The sequence below is a fragment of the Drosophila elegans genome, unplaced genomic scaffold, assembly GCF_018152505.1.
Source record: "Drosophila elegans isolate 14027-0461.03 unplaced genomic scaffold, ASM1815250v1 contig_349, whole genome shotgun sequence".
Classification (NCBI taxonomy): domain Eukaryota; kingdom Metazoa; phylum Arthropoda; class Insecta; order Diptera; family Drosophilidae; genus Drosophila; species Drosophila elegans.
The window spans coordinates 411,068-430,244 of NW_024545729.1; the positions used below are offsets into that span (position 1 = coordinate 411,068).

The following is a 19,177-nucleotide window of genomic DNA, read 5'->3' on the forward strand; positions in this document are numbered from 1 at the left end:
TGTAACAATGATCCCCAAACCAGGCAAAGATAAATACAGACCCGTACTGTTCGAAACTCTTCTCTTAACACACCTACGAACAAAAGTTCGATTCGCACGCAAAGTTTTGTATTCGGCACCCTGCTTTGAAATTGCAAAGTAACAAGGCTTATTTTATTGTGCAGCTATGTGCCGATGACAAAAAAAAATTTAATAAAAATAAAAAATTGTCGTCAAAAAATGTGATATCTGAAGTTTTTGGAGTTCAAGGTGCGATCGTCGCGTTAATTTTACCTTCTCAACAGGTGTATTTGTTTGATATTAGAAGTTTTTGTTTGAAACACCAGTCTTATTACTGCAAAGCTCCGAAACCTAGTTACACTTAAGGAGGACCTCAATACCATGATAACGAGTCAGCCCTGTATGACTCTTGATCTTAGCTGAACGCTAATTACCGCTGTTCAAAAACCAAAACAAAAATGTGCCATTAAAATATACCCTTGTGAACAGTTTTATAATTTCAGTCAGAAGTTTCAATGCAGTAAAGCAGACGTTTCCGACCCTTTAAAGTATATATATTCATGATCAGAATCACTAGGACAGTCAATTTAGCCATGTCCGTCTGCCCATCTGTCAGTCGGTCTCAGTTTTAAAGCTATCTGCATGAAACTTTCCCAAAAGTTGTCTTTCTATTGCAGGTAGTAGATAAGTTGGAACGAGCGGGATCGGACGACTATAGCATATACATAGCTCCCAAAGGAACAATCGGAAATAAAAATTAAAAAAATTCGAACTTTGCTGTGTATAGTAATGATTGAATATTTCAGAATTACGGTTTAAATTCCATCAAAATCGGACGACTATATCAAATTAAGAAAGCGGGAACCGGGAAAATCTCCGCGTCGGCGACATGGTCGTCATCAAGGACGACAAGAAGTTTACTTTATTATTATCAAATCTAAAAATCTCCAAACCAGCCACACCCGGACCACATTCACCTTTATTATCAAAACCAAGATTCATACCAGCCACACCCGGACACAGACTTAATTCGCGCCATTCCAGTAAAAATCACGTCCATTTGTTTTCTTATTCATGATTCGCCTTGCCAATCCTCTCTGAACGCTTTTGTCACTTTTTTTCGAATAAGGGAGGTCCCAAACTGCGCTATGACTTTGAACACAAAATATTAATCCATTTTTGTCATCTGTTGCGAATGATAAAGTGCGCATTCGACTTTTTAAATTAATTTTGGAGTTTCAGTATTTTTTCTTTGGTAGCCTGAGTACCGCTGCTCAAAGGCCAAAACAAAAATTTGCAACCAAGTGTGCGGCAATGTAATCAGGATATTAGTTCTTGTGTGCTCATTATTAAAATTTTGATCAATTTTTTCAAATATGTCTTAGCCAGTGCTTCTAATGTTGTTATTGAAATAGCCTGATTCCATTGCCGCATTATAGGCCCTTTCCGGTTGCTATATATTTTGGTTACGGTTTCGGTTTTGCGAAAAAAATTATCGGTTCGGTTTTCATATATTAAAACCGTAATTCTAAAAAATATCTAACCATTTCTAGATGTTGAAGAAAAAAGAAGTAAAAAACAGCAAAATTATAATTTTTTTCATTTATTTTTCCGGTTCTTTCGAAACAAACTTCGGCAAGCCGTAATTTGTATACTCTCGCAGCTATTGCAAAATTTTAATATTCTTATAATCACTTAAATTTCGATTTATATGCGTATATGTTGAATATTGAATATTGAAGCTATGATGAGCTCAATTATTCGATCGTTCCTATGGCAGCTGTATGACATCGTTTCCGGTTTGATTTAAATTAAAATTATTAGTCCAAACTATCAAATTATTACTATTTCCCAGGGATTTAAACCGAATCAAATATCGGTTTCGGTTTCGGTTACTGTTACTGTTACAACCAATAAAACTATTTCGATAACGGCTTCGGTTTCGGTTCAAAAGTTCTGTTTTGGTTGCGGTTACGGTACCACAACCAAAAAATGTTTCGGTTACCGGTGTTGTGCCGGTATAAATAAAAAAAACATGTTATATTTTTTTCTATTAATGCCAAAAAGTAATGATTAGAGCGAATTAGGTTTTTGCATGTAGATTGTGTGAAGTAGAAACTTGGAGTTTATGTACATTAATCTAAATTTCATAAATCTAAACCGTAATTCTAAAGAAATACTTAACCTAATACTTAATATTTTGAAGAACTAAAAATAAAAGTTAAAAAACACCAAAGCTATAATTATTTTCATGTATTAATATCCATTTAAAAATCAAAAATTCTATTAATGTATATAAGTATATAGCTGTAATGCTATTTTTATCTCAATTATTCGATCGTTTCTATGTCTGCTATAAGATATCGTTTTCCGATTCTAATAATATTAAAAGCAAAAATCTGAATTATTAAACCATTACTGTATCCAAATCAATTTAAACAAAAAATTATAAAAGAGAATTTATATTTGTTTTCATTTAGTTTTTTTCCGGTTGTTTTCATGAGAGCTATACTTTAATTTTATTTAATTGAAGCTCAAACCGTTATTCTGAAACTATGACTTTATCTCGAAAAACTAACAAAACACTTTCAGAAATCACTTACCACGTTGAAAACTTCTGACTGAAATTGAAATACACTATACTACCAGGTAGTGTAAAAGTCGGAACGAGCCGTACAACGGATGGTGGAAGGTGGATGAGGAAATGAGGAAATGAGATATAATGCGACAATGGATCTAGGCTATTACAATATTGGCTAATTATCGAGAAAGCAGGCAAGATAATGCAATATCAATGTAGAGAGTTTAGATAGATATTAGAAAAAATTGATCAATGAATATACAAGGGCTAATAGCCTGCTTCCATTGCCGCATTATCATTTAGCTAATGCTACTTCGATAAGTGAGTGACACGAACAGCTGGTCTGGGTTTGCTTACGAAATGAATTAAAAATCATGAATATAAGCGAGTTTTACGGATATCTTTAATGCTCAGCAGGACATCCATAATACGACCGAGGCATTTACCAACTTGGACGACAAGGAAGGGAAGCTCATCGTGTTGTTTGACGGGTTTGCAAAGGAGACCACCACAATTTCTAATAAAGGGCAAGGATCCCCGTATATGTTGGGGTTTTTTCTGCCAGAGATCAAATTTCGCCATCGTTGCATAGAAAACAGATGTTGTAGTTGTAGAACGAACAAAACATCGGTATTTTCCGGTACTTTTTCTAAAATCGTTCGGGGCGAATGATTTTTTATCGCATTTATTTATCGCATTTATTTATCACATTTATTTTTAATGCGGCAATAAGCCTTATGGGATGCCCTGTGTAAGTAAATGCACTTTTGGTCAAATGCCAATGGAATCCGGCTACTGCAGTTCATATATGTAGGTTTGATTTTAAGAAAAATACCTGAACCCCAAAAAATAAACATCAACATATTACAAAATTCGCGACGTTCAAAAATGACAAAAGAAAAACTGAAAACGGGCATTGAATATGTTATTATTTCAGTTATATACATGTTTATCTGAAAGCCTTTATCTAAAATTTAGAAACGTAATTCAAATGTATCCACAGAAGACATAACAACTAAACGACAATTTAACAAAATGTTTCTGAGAAAAATAGTTAGAGTTGCTTCTGTTTCAAAGGCGTATGTTTTAGTGGAACAGTGCGAAACGGACTCTGATGTAATCGCTTATCAAAATTTGAATGTTTCTTTAATAAAAAAATATAAATAAAAAATAAATTTAAAAAATTGCTATCAACGTTTAGTATTTGGGGCTTGACTTTTTCCTGGAAACGATGCTTCTTTCTCGTCATTTTTCTGGACCCCCAATTGAGAGAAGGATTGTAGGGAAACGTTAATTTCTGTTAATTTTTTATTTTCTGTTTAAAATGCCTAAAATCTACAGAAAGTTACACAGAAATCATAGATTCAATAGTATATGTGTACAAAGTACCTTCGGACTATACATACGCTGACGAAAACCGGGCCAAAGCACAAAGCTTGGCATTGTTTTTTTTATAATGTAACAACTTTCAAAGCCGTGTTGAAGCCAACTCAAAAGCTTTAACTGAGATGGCCGTTGCATATATGTATGATCTCCCCATAAGTAGAGGCGTGTCTGGTTTGTGGGCTTAATTTATCTTTAACTTTCGCTACATACAGACTGGTTTAGCGCTTGGTTTCTTTTGTGTTAATTTCCACTATTGTTAACTCGTGACAAAGATAAATTTGATTGTTTGTGATAAGCTGTAACTCATCATAATCTTTAAAATGAGTTTTTGTTTTAATTTTGCAATTGTTGCAACTTTAGCAACATTAATACCGTTTTTTTGTACTGGAGCTGAACAAAAACTTGCGATAGACGAAGCTGCCAATGGTGGCGAAATACGTATTTTTAAACGTCTTATTCCTGCTGATGTCTTAAGAGGTAAGTATATTTATTATCCGTTTTAATACTTATTCGCTACCAAAAACTATTTTTCTAGATTCGATAAGAGCAGTTGATTTATGTATTTTATGAAATTATATATATATATATATATATATATATATATATATATATATATATATATATATATATATATATATATATTTATTAAAAAAGCTTAAACTTATATATATACATATATTTAAATCAAGCTCGTACGCCCAAGGTCATATTTTACTTTAAGCCCTTTTTACATGTGTGAAGAACAAAAATTTAAAACAATCGAGTTTTTTGCAGTTTAGACTTTTAAAAATATGATCCTTAAACGATTTTTTAAGAAATTCTAATTATTTAAGGAGATACAGCCGATTTTGTGACGTGGCGTCCGAGACATTATAAATTTTTTTAGTTTTATTTTTTTATTGTTAAAGGTTAGCCCGATGATATAAATGAAAATTTCGTTGGATCTTTTTTCCGATCTCTACAAGGGTTGAAATCATGGCAACTAGGATGTATCGTTTTTTTTTTAAGACCCCACTCCACCGGCCTGTATCGCGGCGAATTTTGTTTATTTATTCTTTCTTCTTTTTTTTTATTCCCAAAATGTCAATATGTATGTATGTCAAAAATGTTTTTCGTTTTCTTTTTATTTTACTTCAAAAATACCCCAAATTCAGGCTTCTAGACCAGAATACAACTTAAGAAGCATATAGTGACAAAAATAATATTTGTACTTTATGACATTAGCTTAAACAAGAAAGAAAGCAAACTTCGGCAAGCCGAAGTTCATATACCCTTGCAGCTATTGCATGAATTAAATACTTTTGAAAACATTTAAATTATGATTTACTTGAGTATATGCTGAAAAACATTGAAACTATGATGATTTGCAGCTCAATTATTAGATTGATTTTGTCGTCCGATTTTGATGAAATTTAAAACGTAATTCTGAAATATTTAACCATTACTATATCTCGAAGAACTAAACAAAAAATTAAAAAACAGCAAAATTATAATTTTTTTTCATTTATTTTTCCAATTGTTCCTATCGGAATCCTATGGGAGCTATATGCTATAGTCGTCCGATCCGGCTCGTTCCGACTTATATACTACCTGCAATAGAAAGACAACTTTTGGGAAAGTTTCATGCAGATAGCTTTAAACTAGTTTGCATATAAACGGACGGACAGACGGACGGACAGACGGACGGACAGACGAACATGGCTAGATCGACTCTACTAGTGATGCTGATCAAGAATATATATACTTTATAGGGTCGGAAACGTCTCCTTCACTGTGTTGCAAACTTCTGACTGAAATTATAATACCCTCTGCAAGGGTATAAAAATTATAATTTTGTAAATGGGGCTATTCAAAAATGTTGATGAACATTTTATTTAAACCTGTTTAATATTATTTTGTATTTCTCAAAATGTTACCAGGCATTGTGAAGTGGGTTTGGGTTGTGATTTTAATATATCTTTTTGACAAACCATTACAAAAATCAGCCGGCAAATGAGAAGGATATGGATTTTAGATGTGTCATTTGCAAACAAATTTTCATGTTAAAATTTTAATTTAACATATAGGGCATTTAGTAATGGCTGAATTATGATTGAATATTAATATACTTCTTTAAAATGCACAAACTCTTGAAAGTGGCTTTTTCAGGTAATCAGCGTACTGCATACATTTCTGCTAAATAAATGTTTTTAGTAATGGAATTCACCATTACCGAGGGTTTTTTTGCTATAAATTGTAATTTTTGTTAGCTTTACTATTGGTTTCCCAGACTTTGTAAGTTTTTATTTAGTTTCAGTTCAGTAAATGCAATACAGTTCTGCGCCTTTGCGTCATGTAAATAAAAGTATTAAGCCACGGCCATTTATTTAATTTAATTTTTTATAATAAGAAGTGAAAGGAACCCCTTATTTCAAAGCTAAACTTCCAGAACAATTTTGTATTTCAAATATCAGATTTTATTTCCTGGCAAAGAGTGTTCTTACTTCAGTCAAAAGTTTGCATGAGAGTGAAGGATAAAAATAAAGTGACGATTGCACCTTATACTCCAAAAACTTCGTATATCAAATTTGTATTGATTAATATTTATTTTACCAAAAAAATTAACTTGTTTTTTATTAAATTATTTTCGTAATAATATTTTATAAGTCGGACAAGAATATCACAATATCACAAAGCTGCGATAGAAACAATCGAAAAATACCGCAAAATCGTCATAGACTCACTGTGAGTCACTACAAGTGACATTGCGGACAAGGATCGTAAGCATAGGAGACTATTACATTTAGCCATAGAATTAAAAATCTGCTGTGTCGTTCCGATCGACTAATACGAGTAATACACCAATCGAAAGGTATCGCTAAAAGAAAAGGGATTGCATACCATGACTAAAGGGAAATTACTTGGATCCAATGTTCCGTTCAAAAATAATTTAAAAAAAAACTTTTTTTTAGAATATCTCAAAAAGAAAATGTTTGTTCACAAAATTTGAAGGAACTGTTTTAGAATTCTGGAATATTTCTTTTGTGTGCGGCAGGTCGGTACAAAAAACGTTTGTTTGACGACTTTTTGAAAACCTACCTTATTTAGCAGAAAAACGCTAGAAATAGCTAATGTGTTTTCAAGTGCTAATCACGCTGCCTTAAAATAGTTGGTATAAATACAATAGTTTTAAAATTATTTTGTCCTTTTTATTTAATTTTATAGACTTTTTTGCAAATTATTTAAAACGTCCCAAAGATTTTTGTTTTACTTTGAAATTATTTATATACAACACATCTTTCTTAATATTGATGGAGGAACAGACTTAAAGAAAAGTTTTGAAAAGTCTGTTAAACGAATCCACTGCTTTCGTAAAGCTTTAGTCGCTTAAAAACTTGTATATCTGGCTTTCACTGGTCCGAACTTTATTCATGCACTACCATGGGAGAGGCCATTAATATCTTTTATTATGCATTGAACTCCTTCCTCCAAAAGTGTGTTTCGTTACACTTTCCGCCTAACTCCAGTAAACCTCCATGGTTTTATATAGAGTTGCAACGTCTAAAAAATGTTAAGTCCAAACTTTTTAATAAATAACAAAATGATGCAATCTGCACCGCTTACTGGCATAACTCCGGCAGCTTTACTTGGCGGTACACATCCCGCCTCGTTATTTGTCGGTCCAAACTGCGCTGCATTGTTTCTTTGTTTAGCTGAGCACAATATATTAAGAATAATTACCAAAATCAATTATAGACCTGTTTTTTGCTCACAAGGGTTTAAAAATTCAACAAGAAATAATTGAACTTTAATTAAAATAATTAGGTTAATACTTTATAATTGCTGAAATTTTTATTATTGTGTTTAAAATAATTTAAATTAGCTGTTAAGAACAAACCGTGAGTCCTTTGTCTTTACTCATCTATATATTATTACTCGTTATCATTTTTAGATTTTCCGGCAATGTGTTTTGCTTCAACTCGATGTGCTACTGTTGAGCCCGGAAAGTCTTGGGACCTGACTCCCTTCTGCGGTAGATCTACTTGTGTACAAAATGAAGAAAACGAAACAAAGTAAAACATTATTTCTAAACTTACCATTATAAATGTTTTTCGTTATACATCTATTAATAATTCTTAGGCTCTTGGAACTTGTAGAAGACTGTGGCCCACTGCCCCTAGCGAACGACAAATGTAAATTGGACACAGAGAAGACTAATAAAACCGCTTCTTTTCCTTATTGCTGTCCCATTTTCACATGTGAACCCGGTGTTACATTGGAGTACCCCGATGTTGGAAAGGACAACGACAAAAAGAATGCTAACTGAATAAAAAATATATGTTTGGGCTAACATTACAGTACTTTATCACAATATTTTAAATACAAGTGTTGCTTTAGTCAAAAAAAAAAAGATTCAATGTATGAACAAAAATAAAGGCACTATCAAGGCACAAAGGCACCATGTTGTCGATTTTATAGTATCGTTAACCGCAACCAAATTTAGCCTGAACAGTTTTCTAGAGCTATAAACTATCACGGTAAAACGTATTACACCCTTGCAATGACGAAGACATGTCCGACCTTATAAAGTATTTATATTCTTGATCAGCATCATTAGCAGAGTCGATCTGAAAGCTGTCTTTTTATTGCAGGTAGTATATTAGTCGGGACGAGCCGGATCGGACGAATATAACATATAGCTACCATGGGATGAATCGAAAAAAAAACGAAAATAAATGAAAGCTTTGCTGTTTTTTTTTATATATATTTTCAAATTATATTAAGTAAGTTTGATGTTTTCAATAATTTGATTAATTGTTCAGCTAGTTTTTTTTTTTTTTATAGATAGATCTTGTTTATACTTTTCTCTATCGCGTCCGCCTCGGACCTACAGCAATTGTGGTTTTAAATATTTTCAAAATATTCGAAAAGGTCGAAAAAATTGTTAAAAAACCTTTTTCTTGTTTTCAAGTCGACGCCGTTTTGTTATTTAAAACATTTTTTTTAAGTGGTCGATAACGGCATCTTTACTAATAAAGAATTCATTTAATTTTTTTTCCGATCTTTACAAGATTTGAAATCATGTCAACCAAGACGCAGCAATGTTTGTGAAGACCCCACCTCACAGGGGTGTATCTCGGCGAATATAAGAATTTTTTTAATTTTTTTTTGTATTCTTAAAATGGGAATAAAAACCATACAAAGAATGTTATACTAAAAATGTTTTTCATTTTTGTTTATCTTTCTTGAAAAAAATGCGTTAAATTCAGACTTCTAGACCATTAACCGCTAAAATCGAATCTAAACCGTAACCGGTTTTTGCCTAACCGAAACCGTAACCGAAATATATAGCAACCTGAATAACCGTTACCGATAGCGAAACATAAGTACCGGTTCTGTAAAAATATATTAAAATTCAAATGCATTTCTTTAAGACGATTTTTTCAAAATACATATAATTGAAAAAAAAAGAAAAAAAGAAAGGAAAAACAAAAATTATATTCTACAAAAATGCCGCGACCAAAAACAAATCCCTACCGAAAATTTTACACGATTGACAAAGTCAAAAATTTAACTTGTATCTTCTTAGCATATATTGAAAAATATAGGATAAAAACTAGTTCGGGATTTAAATAGCCAAATATTTTTATTTCCAAAACATTTTATTTTGGTTCTTTTTTAGATTTAAAAGATCAGCCGGTCTAGCGGTATATATCTTCTTTCCATTCCTTTTTTTAAAACTCTCTTTTTAAAATTACGAATTAATAAAAGTATACTTACAATTTAAATATTAAATAGGCAGTTTCGTAAATATTACAAAAAGTTTTGGTTTAAATGTTAATATATATTATAATAAAAAGCATTTGAATAAAATATGATTGGGGTATTTTTAGAGAGCTAAAATGTTGTACTCGCTAGGATTGAAGAATTCGTTAGTTTAAATCAAATAAATCTTTATTTTACTGTGCGGTTTTATTTATTAAATTGTGCTAAAACTAAAGAAATTTAAAAAACCACTGACAGAAATGCACTGTCGATTATTTATGCTACAGCTTCTTCTTATGAGATTTATTTAGTTTTCGGCGTTTTAAAATCATATCATATAAAGCGTCCAAGCCTTCTTGAAGACCCTCGCCAGTTATAGCACAGGTCGGTTGTATATACCACCCTCTAAATTGCACTGAGTTGGAGGATGTCCTGCTATGTTTTTTGTTATGAAAACTGTTTTTAACGTCACGCTGAACTTTTTGGTCCAATGCAGCAGATTCATTGTAAGAATGCGGATAAATGAATGATGGCAATGCTCCTCCACTTAAAGTGCAGTTTTGGTCATTGCTTTCAAGAACAGGTTTTATATGAATCATTGATGAATGCAATTGACTCGCTGTTTGTTCTGTTAACGAGCTTTCTGTAATACTTTGGTTTGACACACTGCAGCCAATTAAATTAATTGTAGAAGAAGAGTTGGAACTGGTTAGCATTGATATACTCGGCACTGGATTACACAGTTCGTTCAGTCCTAAAAGTTTTTCCAGCTCCATTGCACCACACGCGTTTGGAAGATCCTGCTTATTTGCTAGTATCAGCACGGGGACACCCTTTAAATACACAAAAATAGTTTATTTAGTTTAATATAGTTTAATGTATTATTTCGTTTAGGAAATAAAGGTTTTCTAGAGTGTAAATAGCTACTAAAATTTCTTGACCAAACCGTTGGACAAATCCATAGGTACGATATATATTTAAATATCCACCATTTTAATTCTATAAGAGGGAAGTTTTAAGTACCAAACAGTTAGGTAACAAAGACTGAAAGTGTAGATTTTCATTTTTCCGCTAACAAGTTTTACTAAAATAAGTATATACCAAAAAAATGTTTTTACACATTAACAGGAATTAAAACCGAAATCAAAAATCGGTTTCGGTTACTGTTACGGTTACAATCAATATAACTATTTCGGTTACGGATTCTGTTCTGGTAAACATTTTTTAATTCGGTTGCGGTTCGGTACCGCAACTAAAACAAGTTCCGAGTACCGGTAATACCAGTTTACATAAAAATAATATTTCTAGCATTATAGCTATCTGCTATTTGCAAAAAATTAATGATTAGAGCGAATAAGATATTTCCACGTAGAATTTGCAGTTTCTAGAATGTGTATTTTTTACTTGTTCTTATTTACTTATGAACTCTTAGCAACTTCTTAAAACAAAATATTAATATTATTTACTCATCAACACTTTTTTTCACACGTACTACCTAAACTAACTTAAATTTTTCACTTTATCGAACGTGTACACTTTTCGTTTTGGATTTGTTTTGCTCGCATAATTTTTGTATGAATGAACATAATATTTTTTTCGTATTTCTTTTTTTTTTCAATGATATGCATGTGAAAAAATATTCTAAAAGGAAAGTATTGAATAGCCCTATTCTGTTGTCAAAAATAACATAAAACAACACAACACTGAATTGAATAGACCTATAATCTGGTCACATTCGGAATTGTCTCTTTCCTTTTTCCACGATGCATAGGAATGCATTCGGCGTGTGTCATCAACAGCTTATAAAATAATAACTGAAATCTAAAACTAATCTCACTGTCTTATTTGTCTTGCTGCTAAAAGATTAAAGCATATTATGGACCCAGTGTACATTTAGTGTACGGTGTAGAAAAAAAAACAAATAAAAAAGTACGGTGGTGATATTTAGCACAGACGTCTGTGAGTAAAAAAAAAAAAAAAAAAAAAATGCTTGGAGAAGGGAAAACGGGATATAAAGCCGTTCAACGGCGAAAAATACTCTAGAAGTTTTAAACGTTATAGATAATCTGGTGCTGGATGAAATGGATGAAGTATAGCGAATAGCAGAGCGGTGTGCAAAGAGCAGTCTGATAGAGTGTTTGAGCGACTCGTTTTTAAATTTTGCAGGAAACGACATGTCGTCGCGTCAAGTTCTAGGGCATTTGGACGCTATCTACGAGCGCAGTAGTTTGGCGTCGCAGTTGGCTCTCCGAAAACGATTGGTCTCACTCAAGTTACTGAGTGACACGACACTATTGAGTCATTTAACATCGTTGACGAGTTAATGTGTGAGTTAATAGCTTCAGATGCTAGAATAAATGAAATGGATGAAGTTTCTCACTTGTTGCTTACACTGCCACCATCCTAAAATAGAGCGATTACAGCTATTGAAACATTGGCAGAAAGGAAAATTAAGGAAAATGATCACAAAGAATCCATAAAAGAAAGTAAGAAGTGCAGAAGTAAGGCAAGAGAAAACAAAATATTCTTGAATGAAAGTAAGGAATTCCCGAATGAATGTAAAGAATGTGGGGTATAACTTTCCCGAGTAAAAGTACGGAGTTTAAAAATACTAAGCATCCTAGTGAAACTGGCAATAATCCAGTTATAATTGGTGATATTGAAAACATCAATAAGGATATCGAATACATAAATAGAAGAAGTGAGAGTTTAAAGAGCAATCCAAAGATATCCTAAAGTGAATACGATATAAATTTAAATACAGTTAAGTTGAATGCTCATACGGTTTTTAATGATGTCCCAACTACTTTCGATGAAATACTTAGTAGAATCCAGTTATAATTGGTGATATTGAAAACATCAATAAGGATATCGAATACATAAATAGAAGAAGTGTAAGATTATAGAGCAATCCAAAGATATCCTAAAGTCAAGACGATATAAATTTAAATACAGTTTAGTTAAATGCTCATACGGTTTTTAATGATGTCCCAACTACTTTCGATGAAATACTTAGTAGAAATGAGGAAGCTGTTAATGCAGAGTAGGAGGCTCATAAAAAAAAGAACACTTGGTTAATTGTTTAAAGTCCTCATAACAAGAATATTGTTGATATCAAATGGGTATTTTCTCTTAGATATAATGAACGAGGAATTCCAATAAAATTTGGTCCAGTTGCAAGGAATTCAAGTTTTCGATTCATATTGTCATTATCAGTTCAATATAATTTAAAAATACATCAAATGGATGTAAAAAACTGCATTTTTGAATGACACATTGAATGAGGAAATATACATGCAACTTCCTCAAGGCGTATCGAGCAGTAATACAAATGTATGTAAATTACCTAGATCCTGGTTTGAAGTTTTTGAACAAGAAATAAAAGACTGTGGTTTTGTTTATTCTCATGTGGATCGTTGTATTTATATCCTTAACAGAGGTGATATCAGGAAAAACATATATCTATTGCTATATGTTGATGACGTGGTAATAGTAACAGGAGAAATGGAGAGAATGAATAGTTTTAAAAAGTATTTAATGGAAAAGTTTAGAACGACAGATTAAAACGAAATACGTACCTTTATTAAAATAAGAATACAATTAACTCAAGTCAGTCCGCTTACATAAAAAGAGTTTGGTAGTTTTAGTATGGACGATTGCAATGCAGTCAGTACACCGTTACCAAACAAACTAAATTATGAATTGCTTAACTTTGATGAAAATTGTAATGCGCCCTTATTAGTTGTTTAATGTACATTTAACGCACAATGCCGAGTTATAGCAATGCTTATAAAGGGTTCTTAGATATTTTAAAGGAAACATTGATATGAAATTGGTTTGTATGAAAAATACTTCATTTTAAAACATATTAGAGGGATATGTAGATAGTAACTAGGGAAGAGCACAACTGGTTTCTAATTTAAGGTATTTGGTTAAAACTTTATTTTTTGGAACACAAAAAGACAAAGTTTGGTTGCAGCTTCTTCGACTGAAGCAGAGTACATGGCCTTGTTTGAAGCCGTGAGAGAAGCTTTATGGTTAAAATCTCTCCTGAATAGTGTAAATTTAAAGTTGGAAAGACCAATACAAATTTATGAAGACAACCAAGGCTGCTTTAGTATAACAAATAATCCCTCATGTCATAAAAGAACCATACATATCGATATTAAATATCATTTTGCAAGACAGCAAGTGAGAGTATCCACAGATAATCAACTTGCAGACATCTTTACCAAACCGTTGCAAGCAGCAAGTTTTTTGAAGCTACGAGACTAACTGAGACTTGCGCAAGATGACTGATTGAATCATTCCTTCATGCTGTATTTTATTTCTACGTACTACTAAGTTTTATTCAGTTCCTTTAATTAAATTTTACTTTGTTTCAAATTTTGTTTAAAGTTAGATAAGAATAGTGATCTGTCCGGGTTTTTCTGGGTTGCACCAAATGCTGGATCACAATGTATATCCCAGAATGCACACTGGCCACATTAGAATAAGTAATGAAGTAACTATTGATCTTTAAGTTTGGTTTAAAGTTATGAAATCTTGTTTTTGAGGGGGCGTATTGAATAGCCATATTCTGTTGTCAAAAATATCATAACACAACACAACACTGAATTGAGTAATTGATCAGACTTATAATCTGGTCACATTCGGATTTGTCTCTTTCCTTTTCCAAAAATTCCTGTGCATGTGGCGTGTGTCGTTAAGAGCTTATAAAATAATAACTGAAACATAAAAATATTCTAGTTCGATTGCGGTTACGGTACCCCAAAGAATAAATGTATCGTACCGGTTTAAATAAAAAAAACTTGTTATTTTATTTTCTATTAATGCCAGAAATAAATGATTAGAGCGAATAAGGTAGAAGCTTGGAGTTTATTTATATGATTAGATTGTTCGCCATTTTCAAAAAGTTCTATTGCATCAATTACCATGTCTAAAATTTTGATTTCCTTTATAATAAGACTGTTCATTTAAGAAGTCGCTCGAAGTCAAAGCAGTTAAAAGCTAAAATATTGCAACTTCTGCTACTTTGACTGCAGTTTTTAAACACTGATGCTGACGATGTGCAACTATATGCTAGTAGTTCTCTCTGTCGTATTAATGACTGTGTCGGTACTTGTAACTCTGGACCTTCAAAGCATTAGTCAGTGGGGAAGTGCAAATGGTCTAGCCTTTAACCCCAAAAAGTCAAAATGCATGAGGATTTACAAGAAGAAAATTAAAACAGAGAATTTACAACCTGTTCGAATTGAACACACGACTCTTCCCTATGTCCACAACGCAACTAAACTGGGCTTCACATTCAACAATACCATAACCTGGAACGACCACAAAAACAGAGCAGTAGGGAAAACGTACGGACTCAATGTTAGCCAGTAATATCTTCCTCCTGAAATAAGATTATTAGTCGCAAAGACCTATCTAACTCTATATCTACTACATGGCATAGCAGTTTTTGGTAGTTGTGATGCTACTAGCTTTAGAAAAATGAATGAAGTATTTAATAACATCGCACGATATGTATTTAAGCTGAGACCCCGTGACCATATTTCTGAATACGCAAATAAAATTTATAATTTGGATTTTAAATCTATAATAAAGCGCATAACTCTGACAATGCTCCACAAAATTATCCACACTAGAGAACCGTCGTTCCTGTTTTCTGAGTTAAGCTTTAACTCAAAGAACTAATAATCTAATTGTTAACCGGACTAAGTTGTCCAGTTCTGCAAATAAATTTTATTGTAAATTCTGATCGTCTCTGGAAATAACTCCCGCACCCCATAAAATTAAAAACACGCGCCCAAACATACAAATTCAGCCTAACTTCACCACAAACTCTTTTTTAACTTAAATCAATTTTGACGCAAATTTAAACCTATGTTAATTTAATTTTAAACGAAAGTGTCATTTAGAACAAGAATATTGTAGCTCCATATCATAACACCACGTGACTAGCACAGTACGCTAAGAGTTTAATTAGTCGTAGTGCAAAATAAATAAATAAATAAAATTTTACAGTCACAATGAAAATAAGAAAAATGTGTATATACAATATCAGTACCAGTACCCTGTCCCAGTTTTCACTTCCGAAAGATTCACAGGGATTTGAATTTCCCAGACCTGTTCCAGTTTTAACTTCTGACTGACAAATTTCCCTCTGTTAATTCTGTTAACTTTCTAAAAATTTAACGGAAACTTTCCGGCAGACATTTGGCTGGCGGGTTCAGATCCGCCTGCACAGAAAATAATTATTTAAAAATTCTTTGCACTTGGCTCGTAAGCAGAAAATTCCATCCGCTAAACGAGCGGACCATCCATTATTACAATACAAAGGAGCAGCTACCGGCACCCCTATATCACCACACGTCGCAACGACGACTGCTGCGAGGCACCCTCAGAATAGAGTTAATAATTTTTGTATACATGTAAGATTAGCGGCTTCGTAAGGTTTAAGTTTCTGCGTACCTGGTTATCAGGGCATTTAGCAGTACGCATTAGCTCCATTTTAGCCTCTTCCATGCGTTCTGTATCAACAGAATCAATAACAAACAAAATGCCATCGGTGCAGCTAGAGGCAATATAAAGAAATTTGACTTTTTACATAATTAAATATTTATATAATACCGTGTATAGCTCCTCCAAAGTGGTCTTAGTTTTTCTTGTCCTCCCACATCCCAAACGAGAAAATGAACTCCTTTTGCTTTGCCAATAGTGCCTTGTACCTAAAAAATGGTGTTTATGTAGTAACATAATTATCATTATTTAAAAAATGTATATATTATGTATACAAACCTTTTCACAATTAAACCCAATAGTTGGCACTGTATTTAAATACTGATCAAACTTAAGTCTGTATAATGCCGTGGTCTTCCCCGCAGAGTCCAATCCTAACATAACTACATGTAGTGTTGCCTTCAATTTAAAAATATCTTTGTTTTTTTAAGTTTGGAAATAATTTTTTAACTACCTGAGAAGGCAAAGCATCCAACAAGTTTCCATTTTTTACCAAAGGTTTTACCATGGTAGCCCCCATTCTTTTTTAAATTACTTATGCTCAATTGGATTTTCTTGTAATTCGATAACAGAAGAGGCTGCAATCATGCTACCGATTAATTTAGTCTTCATGGCTTATATACCCGCTTACACTGGAACCGCGTTATTGCATCTCTTCTAATTTGGAAATTTGATAATTTATTCAATTTCGAAGCGTCTTCCTGGTCGGTCAGCTTATGAAACCTTAAAACGTTATAACTGGCAATTACATAAAACTAAACTAAACTTAACTTAACTAAAATAAGTTTTATAAATAACATGATTCTGTAGGCGCTTTATGGCCTAGTCCCATTGAGCACCATCCAAAACCTTTTTTGAAAATGATCCGTGCCAAAAATTTCCCGGTTATTCCTTGACGGCAGTATTTACGCTTCTAGTCGAAGTTGTTTCGGTGCACCTCTGAAGCCTTGGCACGAATGAATTTGGATTGATATGAGAGGCGTAGTCGAAAGTGAAATGGGCCTTGGGAGGTTAACGCTCCCCTAGGCAGCAATATGACTAGAGAGTAGATATAAGCCATTATTTAAAAGTTAAGATAACCATTTAAGAATTAATCCATTAAAAAAAAGGATCCGAAAAAAGTACCTCCAGATCAACTCAAAAAATACCGTGACTTTCGATGGACGTTGGCTCTGTGGAAACACCAGTCCACCACCCATCACAAATCCCAACCGTTTCGCATGGATGGGATCTGTGGGAATGGGCTATCAGTGGAATTTCCTAAATGTTCCGGATGCTATTGCAACTCCGACTTGTGAATGGGCTGCTGGTTGTTTGACAAACAGATATCAATTTTAATTTATTCCGCCAACTTGCAACATATGTCTGAACATTTTTAATATTCGATAAGTATATGTATGTAATATTTAAAAGAGTAAAATAATAAATTACAATCTATATAAATGTTTTTAGCTATGTCCTCATAAAAAAGGGTCATTAAAATGGATTAGTAACCATTTGTCGCTTATTTTTCATCCGCATTTAGCCTAATGCGCATTAATTTACACTTGGAATCCCATAAGGCTAAATGTCGCATATAAAATAAATGCGATTAAAAATCATTCGCCACGAACATATTTAGAAAAATTTTTTTTTATGCAAGTATGGCAATATATGTGATTTATTTTGCATATAAAATCTATTTTGCGTAAAAATAAACAAAAGCGCAGCAAACCATGCTCGCAGGTCTTTCCCTTTGCTTTGACAACTTGGATGAAGAAGACGTTGACGGTAAACGGTGACTGTAAACGGTGGTAGAGTTAATTGGAGTTTCAATTTTTCACTGCTTTCCCTTGGTTCCGCCAAAAATACTTTAATTGTAATGTGCTACTAAACATCAAAATTTATTTATAGGAGTACCTGTTCCCTGTACAAGGCCTATCTGGATAATGCATATATCTACAACAATCTGCTGGACCATCAGCATCTCTGCGTCATTCGTGACTTTAACCTGTCCTCACTTGCTTGGGCTAGAGATCCTGAAGCTCATTCTTTATTGTCAAGTAATTTACATCAACCACATGAGATACTTATTATCGATGATCTATTTAGTATGGGCTTAATACAAGACAGTAATACTCAACGAGATTTAGTATTTTCCAAATTATTGACCACAAATGTTGTAGCAACAGCAGTCATAAACTTTAGATCCTATTTCTTTTAATAGTCAACAAGAAAGGAACCAAACTTCGGCAAGCCGTAGTTTATACACTCTTGCAGCTATTGCAAAATGTAAATATTGTTGAAAACACTTAAATTTCGTTTTATATGCGTATAAATGAAATACAAAACCTGAGTCGCTGAGTGGTTGGGGAATGCACCGGGCACGAAGCGCTAAGTCAGTTGTCCCACGCTAGTCCCGCTGACCAAGGCGGTAAAGTAATGCGGCGAGCTACGCAGCGGATGCAAAGTACAAGGTTAGTACTCTGCCCACAGCGCTGCCGTCAATTCTACTCGTCGCTGCCGATTTCGGGACTTATGCCCGGCTTTCTTGAAGAACATTTAAAAAAAATGTAATAACAATAAACGGAAGTAGTTCCAAAAATAAACCTATAGTTATCAAAACGGATTTTTAATTAATGTCAATCAACGAACGGCATCGATTCCAATAAATTAAGAAATTCTAACGAAAAATAGTCTTGTCTTTACTTATATATATGTTTAAAAACATTGAAGCTATGATGATTTTCAGTTCAATTATTCGATCGTTCCTATGGCAGCTGTATGATATCGTTTGCCGATTTGATTTAAATTAAAATTGTTAGTCTAAACTATCAAATTATTACTATTTCCCAGGGATTTAAACCGAATCAAATATCGGTTTCGGTTTCGGTTACTGTTACTGTTACAACCAAAAAAACTATTTCGATTACGGCTTCGGTTTCGGTTCAAAAGTTCTGTTTT

General features: G+C 33.0%; 2 protein-coding genes and 1 long non-coding RNA gene across 6 annotated transcripts; 2 read left to right on the plus strand and 1 right to left on the minus strand.

Annotated features, from left to right (window-relative positions):
• Window positions 1-4,158: 4,158 nt before the first annotated feature.
• LOC108145329 lies at window positions 4,159-8,405 on the plus strand. The gene is made up of 3 exons (XM_017270711.2): window positions 4,159-4,444; window positions 7,899-8,019; window positions 8,087-8,405. Exons 1-3 carry the CDS (start codon window positions 4,288-4,290, stop codon window positions 8,271-8,273), a joined length of 465 nt encoding a protein of 154 aa, XP_017126200.1. The 5' UTR covers window positions 4,159-4,287; the 3' UTR covers window positions 8,274-8,405.
• Window positions 8,406-9,900: 1,495 nt separating this feature from the next.
• On the minus strand, window positions 9,901-16,823 carry LOC108145318 (ADP-ribosylation factor-like protein 4A). 4 transcript variants are annotated; one of them, XM_017270686.2, is made up of 5 exons: window positions 16,689-16,823; window positions 16,514-16,633; window positions 16,346-16,443; window positions 16,187-16,289; window positions 9,901-10,545 (listed from the first exon to the last, which is right to left on the minus strand). In XM_017270686.2, exons 1-5 carry the CDS (start codon window positions 16,752-16,754, stop codon window positions 9,994-9,996), a joined length of 939 nt encoding a protein of 312 aa, XP_017126175.1. In that variant the 5' UTR covers window positions 16,755-16,823; the 3' UTR covers window positions 9,901-9,993. The 4 variants fall into 4 exon arrangements, with proteins under 4 accessions (XP_017126175.1, XP_017126174.1, XP_017126177.1 ...); XM_017270685.2 differs by having other exon boundaries at window positions 16,686-16,819; XM_017270688.2 differs by having other exon boundaries at window positions 16,514-16,617; window positions 16,689-16,808.
• Window positions 16,824-17,532: 709 nt separating this feature from the next.
• On the plus strand, window positions 17,533-18,907 carry LOC121467292. The gene is made up of 2 exons (XR_005977426.1): window positions 17,533-17,629; window positions 18,128-18,907. It is a non-coding gene; the product is annotated as an uncharacterized LOC121467292 (long non-coding RNA).
• The last annotated feature ends 270 nt before the right edge of the window (window positions 18,908-19,177 follow it).

Bases quoted from the DNA above. Each gene is read 5' to 3' on its own strand.
- LOC108145329 (XM_017270711.2), top strand. From the start codon at position 4,288: ATGAGTTTTTGTTTTAATTTTGCAATTGTTGCAACTTTAGCAACATTA. The intron at 4,445-7,898 runs GTAAGTATATTT...TATCATTTTTAG, and splicing joins TCCTGCTGATGTCTTAAGAG to ATTTTCCGGCAATGTGTTTT. The intron at 8,020-8,086 runs GTAAAACATTAT...AATAATTCTTAG, and splicing joins AATGAAGAAAACGAAACAAA to GCTCTTGGAACTTGTAGAAG.
- LOC108145318 (XM_017270685.2), bottom strand. From the start codon at position 16,754: ATGGGGGCTACCATGGTAAAACCTTTGGTAAAAAATGGAAACTTGTTG. The intron at 16,634-16,685 runs GTTAAAAAATTA...TTTAAATTGAAG, and splicing joins ATGCTTTGCCTTCTCAGGTA to GCAACACTACATGTAGTTAT. The intron at 16,444-16,513 runs GTTTGTATACAT...ACCATTTTTTAG, and splicing joins TTGGGTTTAATTGTGAAAAG to GTACAAGGCACTATTGGCAA.